This window comes from Protomyctophum parallelum, assembly GCF_964188405.1.
Source record: "Protomyctophum parallelum genome assembly, chromosome: 6".
In the NCBI taxonomy this organism is placed as follows: domain Eukaryota; kingdom Metazoa; phylum Chordata; class Actinopteri; order Myctophiformes; family Myctophidae; genus Protomyctophum; species Protomyctophum parallelum.
This window is the reverse complement of record NC_139701.1, coordinates 23,737,284-23,757,317: the sequence shown is the minus strand read 5'-3', so window position 1 is coordinate 23,757,317 and position 20,034 is coordinate 23,737,284. Positions and strand designations below refer to the sequence as shown.

Sequence of the window (20,034 nt, the reverse complement as noted above, 5' to 3'; positions counted from 1 at the left end):
ACACACACACACACACACACACACACACACACACACACACACCTCCTCCGGCCACAATAGATTGCATAACATAGTCTGGACTCTGGCAAGTGCCAAGTACTATGTTCTCACACTTGATTGGGCACATAACTTTGGTGTTGGTCGTTTTACACAACATGGAGTTGGTGGTGTAATTCTGAGGGTTTCTGCATAGACCATGCTGCTTCAACATTCAACAAATGTTTGATATTTGTGTATTTACCTTGTGCAGGTTTCTCTTGAAAAAGAGATTTTCAAATGTTTTTACCTGCATGGTTTTAGATAATGGTGTGATAATAACAACATTCCACCACTAGGGCTCTATGTACAAGTTTCATCGTGTAGCATATATCAGATGAACAGAGAAAATACAGTATTTGGAGGCAGATCAAAATCTCCCACAGTACAGATTCTTCTCCACTTCAGATTCCTTCAGCAGACGTTGCGCTTGCATGAAACCAGTGGTGGAATGTAAGTAAGTAGCCTACATTTACACAAGTACATTTTGAGGTAGGCCTACCTTTCTTTACTGGAATATTTCCACTACATCTCAGAGGCACATAGACTTTTACTCCACTACTATTTGAAAACTTTAGTTATAGTTACTTACTATAGTCATTCTAGTTATACTCTTAACTCTTTACAACTGAACTGCAGCCCAGTATTTAAAGGAGAATTCCATACTAGAAGGCTTTAACCTTTCTTTGTAGTTGTTACGTCCCCATCAAAGAGGTCCAGGTGTTATTTTGTGCAAAAGCTCCTTATTGGCTATTTCCCCTACCATAAGCCCTAAATGAATTGCATTGAATTGAATGGGGCTATGGGGTGTTGTGCTAATTCGCTTATTTCCATCGAAATAAGTAGTAAAGTGTGCCGCTTGGGTTATTATTTACATTATGAAGAGAGGATATATATATTTTTTTTTTTTTTTGAGCGATGGAAATAAGCGAATTAGCACAACACCCCATACATCCCATTCAAATAAATGCAATTCATTTAGGGCTTATGGTAGGGGAAATAGCCAATAAGGAGCTTTTGCACAAAATAACACCTGGACCTCTTTGATGGGGACCTAACAACTACAAAGAAAGGTAAGAAAGCCTTTTAGTATGGAATTCTCCTTTAACTTTACAATTGGAAATTTTTCATTTTAATTTTGTGCATTGTAAGGACAACTTCATTATCCCTAATACATAATTCTCTTAAAAGAGTGTAACAACACAAAGCAAATCCAATCCAGATGGTATAGTTGTCTCCACCAGGCCGAAGGCATGGGGAGAGAGTATGTTTTGCACTCCGTCCGTCCGTCCGTCCGTGTGTCCGTGAACAGCTAATCTCGGCCACCGTTAACCCGGTCGATGCCATATTTTGCACACACACTCCCTGGATGCCAACCATGAACCTCTGCCCCAAACTTTCCAGAACGGCCTGTTATAGCGCCACCAGGAGGCCGCTTTGTGCAAAACAAGTTTCTCAATGCCATATTTTGCACACACACTCCCTGGATGCCAACCATGAACCTCTGCCCCAAACTTTCCAGAACGGCCTGTTATAGCGCCACCAGGAGGCCGCTTTGTGCAAAACACGTTTTTGCACAGTACACCTACAGATTTTGTCCAAACATCACGCAAATTGCTACACAGTCTCTCTAGAGCCATTCAACGAAACGGGTCTTTCAGATTTATCAGACTCCATCCTGATTGGTTAAGATTGGCTTCCAAAGTTCACAGGAGTGCTCAGTTTCAAACAAAATGCTGCAAATCATGAACACATCGCGTGATTTCCGTGAAATTGTGCACCCACATTCCCACTAGGCCGAGGACGAAATGCCACATGAACAATTTCAACTCAGCCTCAAGGTGGCGCTATAACTGGCCAAAAAGTGTTTTTACCTCTAACTGCACGGATCTGTGGATAACCTGGTGGAGACCTGTGCCCGGAAGGGCACTTTTTCTAGTTCCTCATTGTTATGTACAGTAATAACAATAATAACTAGAACTGCACTCTGTCGAGTGCATACTTGCTTGTTGCACACTAGTAGGCCATAAATGGCCAACTAGTGTGCAAGCAGAGCGCGCAAGTACTTTCGACCGCTGTAAACTGTCAAATCTCAGTATATCTGTGAAGGAACGTTTGAAATGTAAAATTATTAGGTGTAACTACTGTATTTGCTACCTACCTACTTTATGCATATAAACACCTAGTATTATTAAGTATGTTTCAAGTTTCTATCTATATAAGAAATACAGTTTTATCGATGTAGATATATTCTAGATCCCTTTTTAGGTTTTCAAAGAAAAATAAATCATTGATATGTGATGAAAAAAGGTATATAAACTGATTTAAAATATATTATACAGTATAGTTATTTTATTATTTATTGTAAATTGTCAATTGTTTTAAATGTATATTTCATCTTGGATTATAGTGATATTAATACTAAATCATGATCAGAGTAATATGTGTCTCTAACTTCAATTTCTGTAATAATACTTTCACATTTGTTAAAATATACATGATCTACAATACTTCCGTAATCTGTAGTTAGATTTGTATTTAATTGTTTAAAGCCTAATCTTGACATGAAGGTCTTTATAGTTCTATCTTTCTCAGTATAATGGTCTTCATTGAAATCTCCTATTATCATAATTGCAGAAGTCGGTGATGATAGATACTTTACCATGTTTTCGAGAAATGTGTTTAACTTCGAAAGGTCTGTTTTATTTCAATGGAAATATCTTCTTTTATAGCAAACATAACTCCCCCACCTATATCATATTCTCTGTCATTCCTGATTGTATTGTAATTCGTGTTCATTTTTTTTAAATTTAAAAGTAATGTTATTATTTTTCTTTAAGTGTGTTTCAGTAAAAGCTATTAGATTCAACATTTCGAGTTGGGAATCTGAGTTTATATCTTCTAAATGTGTTAGATAACCTCTGACAATCCAATTTTTAATGAATGTTTTATTGGTAATTGAATTATCTTTTTTTGATACTCTCTTTGACAGTATCGTTACTTTTATACACCCCAGAAACATAATGTTGTATTACTTACGTCATCATTGAGAGCAGTTATACATATACTATATAGAGTCTATAGTTGTAAGTTGATTAGCGGTATACTGTGGTTACTTTGCGCCAAAAACCGCGACAGCCAACCCGCCATTTGATGCGTATGCAAATAAAACAGCAGATTTGTGCCTGATCTGCTGGGACCAGAGTACGTGGTGTGTATATGTATGACTAGCTCTAAATGATGACGTAAGACATACGTATACATATACATATACTATATAGAGTATGTAGTTGTAAGTTGATTAGCGGTATACTGTGGTTACTTTGCGCCTAAAACCGCGGCAGCCACCCGCCATTTTATGCGTATGCCAATAAAACAGCAAACCTGTGCCTGGTTTGCTGGGACCAGATCACATAAATGACCATATGTCTTACGTCATCATTTAGAGCTAGTCATACATATACACACCACATACTCTGGTCCCAGCAGATCAGGCACAATTTGCTATTTTATTTTACTCATTATGTATATAGTATACGTATGACTAGCTCTAAATGATGACGTAAGACATACGTATACATATACATATACTATATAGAGTATGTAGTTGTAAGTTGATTAGCGGTATACTGTGGTTACTTTGCGCCAAAAACCGCGACAGCAACCCGCCATTTTATGCGTATGCAAATAAAACAGCAAATCTGTGCCTGGTTTGCTGGGACCAGATTACATAAATGACCATATGTCTTACGTCATCATTTAGAGCTAGTCATACATATACACACCACGTACTCTGGTCCCAGCAGATCAGGCACAATTTGCTAGTTTATTTTACTGATTATGTATATAGTATACGTATGACTAGCTCTAAATGATGACGTAAGACATATGGTCATTTATGTGATCTGGTCCCAGCAAACCAGGCACAGATTTGCTGTTTTATTGGCATACGCATAAAATGGTGGGTTGCTGTCGCGATGAACGATGACCGGGCGAATTTATTACTTGCGCTCTCTGCTTGCGCAAGTAATAACCAGTAAGACGCCTGAGGGAATGTCAGAACTGGTCAGTATATGGAGATCTAAGGGTGGTAGTGGTGACATTCTCTTGAGTGTACAGGGTTTGATGAGGGCCCAGGTAGGGTAATAACTTTGGGGCAGGCCCGTCTAGAGTTTGAATGGACAGGTGGGCCTGTTGAGAACTCTCGTTTTCGCCGGCTGCCGGGCGCGGCTACACTAATAACATTGGGGCAGGCCCGTCTAGAGTTTGAAATTTGAATGGACAGGTATAAGTCAAAAGGGAGACATCGAAGAGGAAGGATGGATAGGGAAGGATCAACATATGGAATGTTCATGTTCAGGTTCTGACATATATCCATATATGGAGATCTAAGGGTTTGAGGTTTGAGGTCAGATGTAGAGCTGCCGGCCAATATTGATGACATCAGGGTTCTCCATATATGGGCTTAACTGTTACAGCAGGTCACATTTACTATGACATCATGGTCTCATCCCTTAAAAGAGTCAACAGACTGTGGAGCTCTTGGGTGGTCAGCTGAGCAGAAAGGCCCTGTCGCCCATAGTAGTCATAGTTTCAAGGAAAGCTGGATATTCCTGAATCGTGAAGGACCAGCAAGCATTGCTGATGTATTTAAGCTATGTGCTCAGTCTTCTCACTGCTTACATATTACAGTAATATTCATTGCTGCACACATCAGGGTGAGTGTGTTCTGGAAATGCTGTTTTTAGGAGCAAACCAGGTTAACAAGTTATCTGAACTGCTGTTTTTCACTGCAATGAGGTGGTCTATCTTATAATACCTAGTATATAGCGTCTAACAAAAATCTATCATCTAACACTATTTATCATAAAGATTCCCCGTATCAGTAGGGTACATTTAAGCTGCAGCTCCCACAAATTGTTTAAAAACTATTTCAGTGAACACTCATACAATTAAAAGACATGGTAAACATGTTTGTGTATTCAACAAACCTCAGTAATGACAGGTCAAAGACAACATGATCTACATGCTCATTGTTACATTGTCAGTTTAGTGGCTTGGTGTCAGTGATAGCAGACAAACTATCATAACAAGAGCATTTGTCATGTCCATGACAGAATTTTGTTTTATACTGCGACAGTAATACCAAAGATTGCACCATTATACAGTAGCCTACATTAAACCCCACGCAAACAATTATACTAAACCATTGTCTGAAGTGTAGCTGCTTATAACAGTACTTTACATAATATCAGGCAACTTATTATACAAGACAAGACAAGACTTGACTTGACATGCATATTATTTATTGTTACATAACTTACATCCCATGATTCACATAAGAGAGTACAATTATTTGGTTTGGCTCCTTGACATGGCGTAGTTAATTGGTGTAATTATAGGTTTAGGTCAATAGATGGTGGCCATAACACAAAGTATATGAACTGGCATGTAGAATAACTCGGTCGTGCACTCCGTTCCCAGCAAAAATGCACAAAATTTGACAAGATGAAGCACATTTTGGTTAACCTTACTTAAACTATCAATAACACATTTTAAATGGAAAAAGAACACAATAAAAACAAAAAGACATTGGTGTTTGTGGTGAAGAAATAGCCTTAGCCTACTACGTTCTTTCAAATCTTTCTTTTGCATATAAACTACTTGGGACGTGTTCTGCATAAGCATGGTACAAATTATTTCAAAGTCCTGATTAAGGTTTAATTAAAAAAATAATGTATAACTTCATTCAATCCTAACGCAAACCTGGACTGAACTTGTCTCAGTGACAGCACACCAAGTACCTGTTGCTATACTGCTTGGGAATCACTGATCCACTGCATCTTACATTGAGCACGGCGACGGAATATGTAGAACTACAGTAGACAGGGATATCTGACATGTAGGCTATTTGATGCATACACTAAGGAGCCAAACATCCAAACACAATTCAATTCCTACATACATTAAATAGCAATGCAATTTATGTATTTTTCACTCAAGTACTGTAGCTAATTTACAGGATTACTCAAGATCAAGAGAGAATCAAAACACTTTAATTAATATTACCGGTAATAACAGATATAAATATGAAAAATCTAACAGATCTGTGTTGAACACGTGTCTATAGAGATAGTGTATACCGATTTGCCGGTACCCTCACAAAAACATGCAGTAATCCTGGTCTCTAAACTGCCTCCCCCTGGCCAGCCGGGGCGCCTGATGGAGGGGAAAGGAACTGGTTGGAATAACATGTTCCTTCCACTCGCTACGTCCAACCAGGGAAACCTCCCCCTGTCAGGTGTAAAGGAGCAACCTGGACACTCAGGCATGAAGGAAGCATGAGTTCAAGTCCGTTGCTCTCCCCATGTCCCCCATATATGGGGACTAGGCTATTGGAGGGTGTGTAGAGCCCAGGATCTCATTAGATAATTGACACAGGGGTGAAAAATGGGTTACAAATTCGTGGAATAAAAGGAAAAAAAAAGAAAAGATTTGAGGCATTTTGTTCCAAACGGACCAATCCTGCAAACTTTGGAAGGCAATCTTAGCCAATGGGAATGGAATATGGGAAAGCGGACAGACGGAGTGCAAAACATACTCTCTCCCCATGCCTTCGGCCTGGCGGAGACAATAACAGCATGTGATGGCCTGTGCTAAATTTAGTGTGCTTTCATCTTTGCCACAGGGACAAAGATGAAAATATGCCTATTCAGCTGACTCACCACAGGGCATAGAACAGACTATTGATCTGAGAAGCTGTTAGAGAGAAAGATTATTAGTGAAACCTATGATACATTTCTACCATTTTAGTATATTGTAAAAATAATGAAAAAATCCTAAGAATATGTAAGATTGCATGAGCACTAGATGTCCCAAAAAGGCTTTCCTTGTCCAGAAAATAAAGGAGAAAGAAAAACACAAAGACAACATTTATACATTGATGCAATTGCTTTTCCCATACATTTGTTGCCCTGTATGTATGGAAAAAAATAATCACACCCGTGTGAAGCGAGGGGTGCTCTTATCATCGTACATCATCATGACGTAAACTAGACACTATATCCAGACCATTTGCTCAGACACTATGACATAAAATTCTCAATCCTCAGTCAATGGGAATTTAATGTTTGTGTAGGACAAAGTTTTTGGAGAGACACAAAAAGCTGGATATAGGAGGGGCTAGCGCCCCTCAAAAATAAATATAAAATTACTTTTTTTGAAATGTAGCATTTTGACCAATACATATTTACCATCTATATGGGATGTGGCCTATCATTAGCTGGTATCTTAGCTCTGTACAAGCATTAACTGATTGAGTAAACTAACACAAATATTGTAATCTCATATTTTCATAACCAACCTCAACATATTGTTGAGACACCACTAAAATATTGAACACAGCGTTCTGCACAGTTCAGAAACCATGAAGGCCTTTCTGTGTCACTATGATGGGTGTGGTCATTTACAGTCAGGAGCTGCTGATCTTTGTTTGGCACGCCACATGCAGGACTTAATAAAAGCCCAAACACAAATGCACTGCCAATTACAAACCAGTTTTAAAAGGAAAACATTCAAACTTTCTGGTTTATCAGCTACTAGGGAATGAAAAAGACACAGTATCCATTGTCAGAAGCAGGGTAATTTCTGGGGAGTTTCTTGATGCAAAGCTTTGAGCATAGTCACATGTTAAACAGAAGGAGCACAGAGCCGTCCAGGCCAGCACGATGATTCACTTATCCTTTGTTGTACAACTGATTCTCAATGTGTCACTGTCATACAACAAAGCATAAATTAAGCTTAAGAAGTCTCTGTACTACCGTTTACCCTCTTCCATGGTTCAGTGATAGGAGCTAAAACATTGAAACTTAGCTTTAAAAATCAACAGCAAGGGTCAACGAGGAAGCCCTGTGGCCTGCAACTTCTCCATGGCGACTGTGCGCTCCTCCGCTTTCTGCTGTGAGCGGCGCAACTTATCCCGTAACTCCTGCAGGTGGTCCAACGTGCCCTCCAGCTCATCCCTCACCGTCTTCATCTGGCTCTCCAACATCTGTGTGTGGTGCAGAGAGCTTCTCCGCTGGCGTCTGCTGGAGCGCACCCTCTCCTCCAGGTCCTCCACTGCAGCACACAACCAAGGATATTATGGTTAAACTAACAAAATAACTACAACTAGAAAAAATTAAGTTAACTGAAATACATTTTAAACAAGGCTTTACAAAAAATAATAACTAACTAAGTAGGCTAAATGTCCTTAGTTTTTCAAAAATAGTAAAAAATTGAAAATAGCAGATCTAAAACATCACAATGCATCACATTCTGAGTTTGTAGATCACCCATGACAAACACTCCTTATTACAATACAAAACTAAAACTAATGAAAAACAACCCTACAACTATGCCTTTAAAATTAAACTAATAAAATGTTTAAAAATTATAAGCTTGTACATAACAATGACACCATGGACACCACCAACACCCTTTATGGCACTGTCTGTCCACACTGTTATTTGCAAGTGATCAGATGTGATTTGTGTATTCAGACAATGCCAAAAATAGCAGATCTACAAGACCACAATACTGCACTTTGTGAGCTTGTAGAGAGGCCATTTCAAGCAAGTACAGTAACAGCACCGTACAACAAACTAAATATAAATAACTAAAGTGTCCAGAGTAGACTGAGACACATCTTTAGAAATCAGATTTCAATCGCATTTCAAACCACCTAGGAATGTGATTCAATGAAATCTGATTAGCAAAAAACTGTTTCCATGTGTTTTTTGCTGTTCAAACGTGATAAAGCTAATCTGAGTACAATATGTATAGGCCAAAAATATGATTTTGGCAGTTTGAACATAGCCAGACTCTATATTAACGTAAATTCCAATCAATGGGGTTAATACAGCTTCACAGCTATACTCAGGCTTTTAAGCAGGGGGCAACATGCAAAACATACTGATACAGACCCATATTTTCCTGATAGTCTTGGCTTTCTGTCCCCGGCTTCTTGTCTAGCAGGCTCCTGGTCTCCTGTAGCATCTTCTCCATCTTGACAAGCTCTGCGGCCTTGGTGTCACTATCTCGCCGTATCTTGAGCAGCTGCTTCTCCCTCACTGAAAGCTCTTCCCAACACTTGCTCATGTCCTGTGTCACACAAAGCCTGCCAACTGGAAACCCAACACGACGGTACAGCTGATACTAAACACTGCGATGAACACAAGGCGCCTTAAGATGGGTGAGCGATTGTTATGACGTGTGCACTGTGCACTAGATTTGACGAATCACATCCCTCTCAAAAGCACAATTTGGAACTAAAATGCCCCAATGTCACTAGCTGGTCTCACGCTTTCCAACAAGAAATTCAGTTCTCTTCCCAATAAACTGCCGTGCTAGTTTGGTCTTAAGCCTCAGCACGCCAAGAGATTACACAAAAAACAGTACACGACACGCCATGTCATAAGACTTGCTTCAAACAGCCCTGAAGCAAAAATACATATTACTCGATGAAGCCAAAAGGGGGAAAGAAACAGTAGGTTATGTGATAAACCATTCAAATAACACTAATGTGGACAGCCAAAGGAAGTATGACTGTTGTTCAGATTGGTGAAATGTTCATTTATGAAACAACAATGTCTGTGCATGGGCCTATTACAGTAGTGTTTGGAATATTATAGATTATATATCAGCAATCAGTCAGTGTACCTAAACCAGTTCAAAACAGGTTTGACGCAACTGACTATGATCGTGACAGTTTGGGGCAGGTTGTTTTGGGTATGAAAAAGGTGGACATCACAAAATTACAGCTCAGTACAATGTCAAACTCTGCTCCCTTCTCCAGCTACTTTTATCTCGCTTATCTAACTTGCAATTCTCAACTCAGCCACCAGATGTCGGCCTCAGACCTTTTCTCCATTCCCTCAGCCCGTCAACCCTAAACACTTGAAAGTTAGAGCTGGGAGGGTTCTGATCTGCTTGGTAACATAATCAAGGTTTTTGGTCTGGCCCATGAAGCATCACATTACTATGCCATGGTCTTTGCATTGAACAGGTCTGGGGAAATTGACCTTAAAACTCCAATCACAGATAAGGAACGGGATAGCATCTGTCCGAATATTAAGGAAAGTAGGAAAAATCTCTGGACATTAGAATCAGACTCATCCACTGGACTCAATCAAGGTTACACAGGATCAGAATAAAAGACACAGCAAATTGCTGGAGGTGTGAGAAGGCAGAGGGTACACTTTTACATGCAGTATGGTCATGCTCTGCTATCCAAGAATATTGGTTCCAAGTACACAAGAAAGGTTTTGACATTATAAACAGTAACTTTATTCCTAGCCCTGGGGGGGGGGGGGGGGGGGGGGCTCAAATAATCGATCCAGGAAAGTAAAAGACCCATGACATGTCATTCCGATCCCGTCAGTCTACTATCCTATTAATAAAGGCATAAAGCCAAACAATACATCTTAAACAGCATAATGTATAAAACATATCATACACATTATATCAATCCATATTATATATATACAAACAAGGCTCTGCAGTGTTGTTAGCGGTTTGTTGACAGCAAAGTCATCTGAAATTGTTTAGTCTTAGTCTAGTCTTAGTCAACTAAATATCAAAATATTTTTAGTCTTAGTCTTAAATTAACAAAATTAACACTAGTCTGTAAACATACTCATTTCATTTCTGTCTAGCTAATCAGCTACTTTGGGCATCTCCGATCCCTCTGTAGAGCCATGCTCTCTCTTCCGCCGTTTTTTCTGCCCCTCTTCTTCTCTGAACTGATGCCTAATGACAAAATAAACACAAATTATTATTATTATTGTTATTATATAATTATATGCCTTATGTATGACAGATGTATGACTTAAAAGTAAATCTATACATCACAAAGTAATATATATTTTTTGTACAATAAGGACTTAATTCATTTGAGTTTTAGAGTAAAACAAAAATGGCAGCAGGATTTGGCGAGTGATAATTTTATATTAGCAGCACAATCATGCCAGCCCCTGCAGAAGGCTGCATAACATTTTACATTTTTGGACTGTCCTAAACTGACTCAATACTTAAGCTCTTGAAAATAAGTGAAAATCAAAACACATTATTTTGTTTCCAACTAAATTGAACTGTTTAGTCCCACTTTGTACTCTGATCCATTGTAACTTACTGAAAATACGTTCTACAATACAAACAAAAAATCGAATTCCAAGTTGACCTCGTTAAAGTATCGTTTGAAATATAAAATATATTGTGCTGTGATGATCTTTCCCCATACAAGTTCACAGTGAATGCAAGCTTGGTAAGGTTAGCCAGCAGTTATTTTCCTTAAAAACAATTCAATCTGCCACTTGAAATGAAATAGCTTAGTAATATTTACTGGAATCCATTTCCACATATCAATGTCTGGACAAATGATATTCCGCACTTTGGTTTGTAACCTTTCAACACACTTGTCATCAGTATTGCATTGGTCATTGCACGCAGTACCATGCCATCCTCCCTAAGATTTTTCAGGAGCATGCGTGCACGCACATGCATCGATCAAACACAACCTTACGTTCACACCAGCAAGGTTTACAAAGGCTGCAGAGTGTCACACACTAGTGTGAATAAACCTAAATAAGCCCATTGTGTGACCTGCTAACTCCTGTAGTTTAGGTGATAAGTGACATGCACTTGACTGCATTAACATACCCCCAAAGATGAAATCGCTTGTCATACATGAGTGAGCTCACCTGGACTGCCAGCGCCGGCCGCTGTTCCACACTCTACCAAAAGAGGGTAGCCAGTTAGCGTCTGTCTTGGAGCTGTGGTCAAAGTTGGCCCCCACTCTGTTAGGAGGCAGCTTACTCAACTTCTGCTGTTCCTCTGGAAAGGAAAATAAATAAATAATAATAAATAAATGCACAGGGGATAGGACAACTGAAATAATCCTTAATTACATTTATAAAAGGATGTTCAGTCATTAAATCAACATAATCACTTTGTAGTATTAATGTTTATGGCAGCGAGGTATGGTTTAGTGCAAGATCCCAGGAAGTGTAGGTACAGAATAACCCCCCAGGACTGTACCTTACCACCACCAAACCATGCCTAAACTCAACCTAGTAAGTAGTAATTAAACGAAAGACCTTCAAATTAATTATTACACCACCTCAAACCACCTAAACTTCACTAAAATGATTTAAGTAAACCACACCAAAACTATTTGATTGGTCAAGGGCCATCTACCATTCTTCCGTTCCTACACCCTCTGGGATCTAGCACGAATTGCGGGTATGGTATATTGGTTGAAAGTAGCCTCGTTCCCACCAGCCTTAATCATCTGCGAAGAGAAGGCAGAGAGTGTATAGTCGGAAGTGACGGGACGGAACATCCGTCGACCAATCACAACACTTAAACTTAATTTCCTTGAGCAGTATTTCCGCCAAAATCCAGCACTTCCATTTATACACTCTACAGCGTAGGTCTTGCCCAGCGTGGGTTGAAAGTGGTTAAGCTCTCAAATGGTGCAACATTTCCTACTCTGTTTGAGGAAGTCTTGCAGTGATGGGCCGATCTCCTGCTGCGCTGCCATCCCAGGGTTCCCATCTCCAGGATCCTCCTGTAACCATGGAGGAATGGCCCCTACAACACAAAGACTACACTCATTTCTGTAATAAGAAATAATATTTTTCTAAAATGTCTAAGCAGACACAAGATGGTAATAAACAAATCATGACATAAAAGTCAACAAGTAAATCCCTGAAAACAAATCTCATATAGCTGGGGACTAAGTGTCTCAGCAGGCAGAGCAGAAGGCTGGCGATCGTAATGCTACTGGTTTGAGCCCCGGCTCCACCTGCCTGCGTGTTGAAGTGTCCTGGAGCAAGACACTGAACCCCCAACTCCCGATGAGCAGGTTGCCATCACCATTGTGGTGAGTGAATGTACTCACACTCACAGTACATTGTAAAGTGCATTTGAGTGTTTGTAATGACTAGAAAAAGCACTATATAAAGTACTGTAAAAGCTGTCCATTTATCATTTATAGTCCAACAAGGAATAATCAAGTACCGTAATCAATATTACAAACAAGCCTCCCCCCGTTAGTTACAGCAAACAAAGATGCATATTATATTCATTCATAGTTTCAAGTTCATTTTACCTGTGTGAACATTTCCACTGTTTGAAGAATCCTGTAATAGAAGAGAAATATTAGAAGATCTATGTAGTTTTATTATGTCACAGTGCAGACAAATGCATCACATGGCATTTGGCATGTGCTGGGACTTTTGTATCCCACTGTTCTGTCCTTAACAAGAGTGGAACAATATTTTGACACCTCTAAATGTTTAATAACTTGAACGGGGTACTCCAGGGGTCTGTACTTACTTTTGTCTCCTCTACATCAACATTTTTTGCCAAAAATAGCCGATCTACTGTACAAGCTTATTCTGTTTTCGTCTAATGTGGCAGGGCGGCAGTGGCTCAGGGGTAAAGTGACATTTACCATTTAATGTTCACCTTTTATTATAACATGCCCAGAATTGGGTCACCAGGGTTAAAATTGTTATATTACTTCCAGGATAATAAAAACCAAAAAGATTCTGCTTACACCAACCATGTTATGGATGGGGCGTCATCGTGCTGACCAAGCTTGGATCTCTAGCCGAAGCTGGTCACTCGTAGTTCAATGAAACTTTAACCCAATATAATCCCAAACTCACACTCTGGTGAAGTGAGGGGTGCTAGCCTCTAACTGCTGTTATCATCATCACATTCCGTGCTCAGCCAATCAAATCATCACATTCCGTGGTACACACAGAAAGCTGTGCAAAATTGAGGATTATTTTTCGATGTAGTTGGAGGCAATCTCTTTACTCTTCCTTAATGACAGATTATGCTTAAATGGTGTATTTAGGCAACAAAATGACAACCCAATTAGTGATCTATTGTGTCTATAGTTTTAACACAGTGATACCTGGTAACCAATGAAGGTCAGGCCCTGTCCCGGTCCTGGCCCTGTCCCGGTCCTTTCCACCATGGAGTCTACCCTGCTAGGTCCCGCCTGTTCATCTGATCCTGTGGGCTTCAAGTGAGAGCTATCCCAAGATAATATCAAGCAAAACATTTGATTATTTCTTTATTTAATTTAAAATGAGATCTCTGGTCTACCTAAATATCTGTCCGATGTCTTTGAAAAATTATTCGTGGGCAACATGCACAGTTTAAAGAGGAGATTAATGACATTCTGAGAGACACTTTAACCGACACAGTTTATGAGAAAAACCTGCTTCTAGGTCTCAACAAGTAGTCAGTAGTCACATATGAGTTTGACCTGTTTCACATCCAAATCTCAATTCAATTCAATTCAAAGGGCTTTATTGGCATGAGAAAACATACGTTTACATTGCCAAAGCAGAAAGAACAATACAGCAATACAATCAATACAAAACGTATGTACATTTGAAGGTCAGAATCTTCAATAGATCGAATTCTATGTACCAAGGTCACTCGATGCAGGTATAGTGCAGGAATATACACAATGATTAGTCTTTAGGGTGGTTGTGTTCCATTTGATATCCTTCTCCCATCACAGCAACTCACAAATCTTGCTGCTGTGTTTGCACATTGTTGTACTTTGCCCAGCAGATATGGGATTTTTTTGTCATTGGTCATGTTTTCAAAATCTCTGTGTGTGGTTGTAATCTGTGGGAAGTATGTGTCTCTGATGTCTTGGTACAATGGACAGATGGTTAGGAAGTGTAGCTCGGTTTCCACTTCATTTTGTGTGCAGTGGGTGCATAGTCTGTTTTCTCTCGGGATACAGGTCTGCCTATGACGGCCTTTCTCGATCGCGAGACTGTGCTCACTGAGTCTGTACCTAGTTAAGATTTTTCTTTGTTTTGGGTCGGTCACGGTGCTCAGGTATTCTGCCACTGTGTATTCTCTGTTTAGGGCCAGATAGCATTCTAGTTTACTCTGCTTTTGTGTTGCTTCTTTCCAATGTGTCAGATAGTCTCATGAGGTATGCCATAAACACGCGTTTGTTTCTTTCCTCCCCTAACCAATGCTTTTTTTGTTAAATGTTTTATTGTAATTAAATATACCTAACCCCCAAGATTTGACCTAAAATCTCTCCAAATGACTTTAAGCGACATTGCAATTACAACATGTCAGAGAAATGTGACAATAAAAGTGCTGCAATGTAAATATGTAATGTAGATGAGGGTCATGTTGCTCACCTGGTTGCCTCCTCTACAGAGTTACCCAGGCTGTGGCTTCCATTGGGCAGCTCCAGCTCCTTCTCAGGCTGATGTTGATTCAGGAAAAGCCAACAGTGTTTCACAGATAAAGACTGAGACTGTACTACCCATCACATAATTTTAGCTTAGCGGTTATTACTGTCCAACTTCATCCCAGATATTCCAAGTATCTCCCTCTTCAACCCTCCCTCCCAGATACGAAAATAATGCAGATGTATTATTACAACATAACTAACCATGAAAATAAATGCAATTAGTTCTAGTCCACAGTGACGGATACTGCCATTGCATCCTGGCAAAACAAACCTCTTTAAGGGAGGAATGCAGGACCTCCTGGCGATGTTTCTCCTGGGCCCGGATATGGTCAGCTTGCTGGAAAAACAACACATCACAACTATTATAGCTTTTTCATAGTTTGGGGGTATTTATAGGGATTCTTCTTGCATTTTCCCCCAAAAGCCTGAAATTATAACTCTCAGTGGTTTATTTGTGGTCAGGGCATTTCTAGCCTCGGAGAGCCAGGTGATTTTGTTTCAAAAGAAAAAGAAAGCCTGGGCGAACGACCAATAACAGTGCAGAGGGGCGTTGCTCCAAATTTGGTGATGTCTGCTGTGTTCTACTGGGGAGGGGAGGCGGGCACATAGGTAGGTGAACCAATAGGGAGCCGGCATCCGTTTCCAACGGTAGTTTGATCCGCCCCTCTATCTCAAGAAAAGCTTGGGTACTTTCAGGCTAGGGCATTTCTGAATAAGGAGAACTTATGTCCACCATTTCTTTAGCAAGCTAGACCTTTAATTGGGTCTAGCTTGATTCCCCGGGCCATACTGTTTATAGCAGTGCTAAATAAAATCACATGATTTAGCTGTATAACATATACTGTCCTAAACTCAATGATCTAAACAAAAATATTTGTTAATTTAGTGGGTCCAAATGTTTTGTCGTTAACCCACTTTCAACAATGCTGTCTGAATACTATACCAAGTTGGATTTCAAATCCAAGAGTGAGATTGTGTGTCACCTGTTTGATGAGTTCATCCTCATTCTCCACAAAAGATTCCAATACTTTTTCCACTTCAGCTTTGAACCTGAAAGATAAAACAATGCTTGATTTAGAGTGTCCTTACTAACCTCGTGCCTCGTTTTCCCACATGGCAGAAGGCCTGCTTTTCGTTCCGAACAGAGTAGTGTGATCCAGTCTAGGTCACACCTATACTCCAGTCCATCAAAACATGGATATAGTTAAGCTACCTTTCAGTTTCCTCCTGTGTGATGATGAATCGGTCTCTAAGCTTTGGGTCAGCCTTATTCTCCCACCAGAACTTGTGTGTGCTCTTCCTATGTTCTGCTCTGAAATTACATTACGATTGCATTTGAATTATTTTACCAAACTAATAGAGCACTCAGGTCCATGGCACAAAGTGTCCATATATTCGAACATGTTATTCTCTTATTATAAGTGTTTTTGCTTTAACTATTAAAGTGAATACATTACGTGGCCATGTGTTCCAACAGCCCCCCAAACAGCACAGTCATGTTACCATCAGTGACGTTCCTTTCAACTTCCATTCCACAGCAGTAACACCAGAATGTACACTGGTGCTGAGTGTAGTCACATTTCTCAACATGGGGCTTTTTTATTGTCCGCCGGGCTTCTTTCACCTGGAAAGGTTCAGATTGATGGATTGATTGATTGAATATTAACAGTTAGTAAACAGTATAGCAAGTACAGTTATGCAGGAAATGCTAAAAGTAAAATACAAAAAAATCAATACAATTCAAATCATCGTTAATATCAGGAGAAATAAAAGAAAAGAAAAACAGAAAGTTGCACACGAACGGACGGACGGGGTACTTTCTGGTGGCAAGCTATAAGACTTGGCTAGGTCGGTTGTAAATTGTGGACAGGTCCTCTTTTATGGTGCCATTGGTGGGTTTGAATGATCAGGGAGTCAAGAGTTGAAGTTTGGTGTGCCATGTTGCCAATTTTTTGGGGCCTTTTCTGCCTTTATTGATAGGTTGAAAGTAGACCGACAGTTAATGGAGAGAGAGATGGGGGGAAGACATGCGGCAAAGGCCGTCGGGATCGGGAGTCGAACCCACGGCATGCCGTCAGGCTGGCTCAGCAGCCTAGGTGCCCAGGCGGTTGAGCTAACCGTCCGGGCCCACATGCACAGTGTAAATCAGACATGGGCTTCCTATAACTGAGACAGTCAGCCCACGTCTGATTAACACTAAAGTTTAGTGACTAAACTGACTGACTTGTCTCTCCCATGCCTGTGTGTGTGGTCCTATTATGTAATTATTTTGCCTCAAGGAACTTAGATGCTATAAATGCCATCTGCATCCAAGTTGCAATACCCTCCATTGACACTGCATATTCATGAAACAGAAATGTCCTATCTGATAGACTGTATTAAACAACAAAAAACTTTCCAATATTGCACCTGTACTGTCTGACAGCTGTTTGTCTGTCTGTCAAGTTTTTTTGTATACATGTTATGAGCAACTTTCTCAATAAATATAATATAATGTGCTCAAGTTTGGAAGCACTCGATTAAGTCGATTTCAATAAATGAATATCCTGCTGCCTCCTGGACATGCAATTTCGGAACAATTAGTGGTCTACACACTGCGGACATTGAGTGATTTACAACTAAGTGCTTCCAAACTCAAACACATAGATAAATAAACTCTGTATTGGCAGAAAGTAACTGAACATGTCTAGGTGGATTGTTATGAAACACAAACTTGACAGAGAAGAAGACGATAACCCAAGCTTCCGTAGAGGTGCAATATTGATGAGTTTATCGTCAATTGTGTTTCTCTGTGTTAAACTGGTAAGTTTAATCAGTGAATGGTTACAAATTGAATAGTGCATGTGGTTATGTTCATATAGTTTAAACAAATACTGCTAATTTAGGTTGTTTAACGCCTAAGTTTCAAACTCTCGCTAGATTCTCTAAGATCTTAAGTTGAACCAGTGAATGGTATCTTGTTCATTAAGGCAGTTCACCCAGCGAAGACAAGGTTATTATGACTTATATTCCAATTCCATTACTTAAATTAGCCAACTTACCTTTTCTGAGAATTTTAGAAGGACGACTCTGAGTCTGCTTTGATGGCTTTTTCCAAATATGTGTCCCTTGCCAGAGAAAGACGTTTGTCTACATATAGAACAGTAAAATGCAGCCATGCGTGCAATCTGCAAGAAACGTGACGTATATATTAAAGCGTCCTAAATCAGTTAGGACGCTTTAATAAACGGTATTTATTTATTATAAGTCTTCCACCAAGTATTCCCAAACGCTGCCTGTGGAGGTAAACAACGGACGTGCAGCAGACAAAAATGCTCGGGTTCAACTTAGTCTCACGTTTTCTCGTTCCGACCTAACTGATATAATGATGTACCATGCATGTTCACATGCATGATGGACCTTCATCATCAGGATGGGCTTAATAATACATCCACCAATGGCCTGATGCAGCACACTCTTAGTCTGCACAATAACACCAGACACACAATCCACAACAACCAGGGCTCCATCAGTGACACGGAGAGCAATGTTGGTGAGTTTGATGTTGTTTAATACAATCAGATTTTTCTGTTGTTGTATAAGGGGCCAGGGCTAGTCATTGACAAATTGCTTGGCCTGCTATTAACTTAATGGCAAGATTAACCGTGGCCACGCCACGGTCTGCATAAGGTCAAGGTCAGGCACGAATTTGGTCTACAATTAAGTTCATAATTTTGCCAAACTAGTTTGGCAAAATGATTAACTTAATTGTAGACCAAATTTGGGTTTGCTTAAAAATGTACCTTTCTGGTGCTAGCCGTGTTTTGGCCTGTTTACATCATAGGCTATGTGCAAACAGAATGCTCCATCACATAAAAAAGCTAAAGGTGTTTTCACACAGTGTGTTTTTCTTGTGGATTTATAGTTAGTTCTGGTCCAACCAACCTTCCACTCGGCATATCATTCCTTCAGGTACACCAAGTTTGAAGTCGATCAGTCAGACTCTATTTGGTCAAGGTTTTGGGCTGATTCCAACCTCCATCTATCTATCTTCTTCTATTTATCTAATGCACCATGTCTCCGCACCGACTTCAAATTAGATCGGTCGGACCCACGGTTGTCCAGAAGTGTCACAAAAGGCTTCTGAACGGGCTCTGGACGGGGCCCCTGCCCAGGCTCCATATATGGAGCTGTCCTGTTCTGACATCACAACACTCCACTTAAATTAAATTATAATAAAAATATTATGATATCACATTAAAAAGTTAAATATATAAAAATCACACCCGTGTGAAGTGAGTGGCGCTCTTATCATCGTACACCATCATACAACATCTCATTCCTGCCAATCAGAATTCGTGTCCTCACCTTCGTCTTCAATGTTTGTGTTTACACAAACACTTATTGTCAATGTCCATTCATTGTCAATGGCATTTGTTTGTGTTAGGACAAGGTTTGTGTTTGCACACACACTAAAAGCTGGACATAGAAGGGGTTATCGCCCCTCAAAAAATATATAGGGTAGGCCTACAGTATAATTTGGAAAAAAAGATTGCATGGAGTTTAGCTTCCTTGTCCTACTGGCAGTCTGCACAAGATACTTGGCACTGATCAGATCAATCCAGCAGTTTGCAAGATTTTCCCAGGACAAACACATGCTAGATGACTTGTCATGCATAGTACTACTGTAGTATACTTACCTATAAGTTCCACAGTACTAGTCTGATGGCAGA

At 39.8% G+C, this 20,034-nt stretch overlaps 2 protein-coding genes across 2 annotated transcripts; both read right to left on the bottom strand.

The window, feature by feature from the left end:
* Positions 1-5,325: 5,325 nt before the first annotated feature.
* LOC310860108 (uncharacterized protein) lies at positions 5,326-9,240 on the bottom strand. The gene is made up of 2 exons (XM_083766874.1): positions 9,000-9,240; positions 5,326-8,154 (listed from the first exon to the last, which is right to left on the bottom strand). Exons 1-2 carry the CDS (start codon positions 9,172-9,174, stop codon positions 7,931-7,933), a joined length of 399 nt encoding a protein of 132 aa, XP_083623000.1. The 5' UTR covers positions 9,175-9,240; the 3' UTR covers positions 5,326-7,930.
* A 1,150-nt stretch (positions 9,241-10,390) lies between these two features.
* On the bottom strand, positions 10,391-18,600 carry cenatac (centrosomal AT-AC splicing factor). The gene is made up of 11 exons (XM_083767270.1): positions 18,364-18,600; positions 16,780-16,946; positions 16,536-16,634; positions 16,306-16,372; positions 15,594-15,659; positions 15,267-15,334; positions 14,003-14,123; positions 13,187-13,217; positions 12,565-12,666; positions 11,775-11,907; positions 10,391-10,824 (listed from the first exon to the last, which is right to left on the bottom strand). Exons 1-11 carry the CDS (start codon positions 18,478-18,480, stop codon positions 10,731-10,733), a joined length of 1,065 nt encoding a protein of 354 aa, XP_083623396.1. The 5' UTR covers positions 18,481-18,600; the 3' UTR covers positions 10,391-10,730.
* Positions 18,601-20,034: the final 1,434 nt, after the last annotated feature.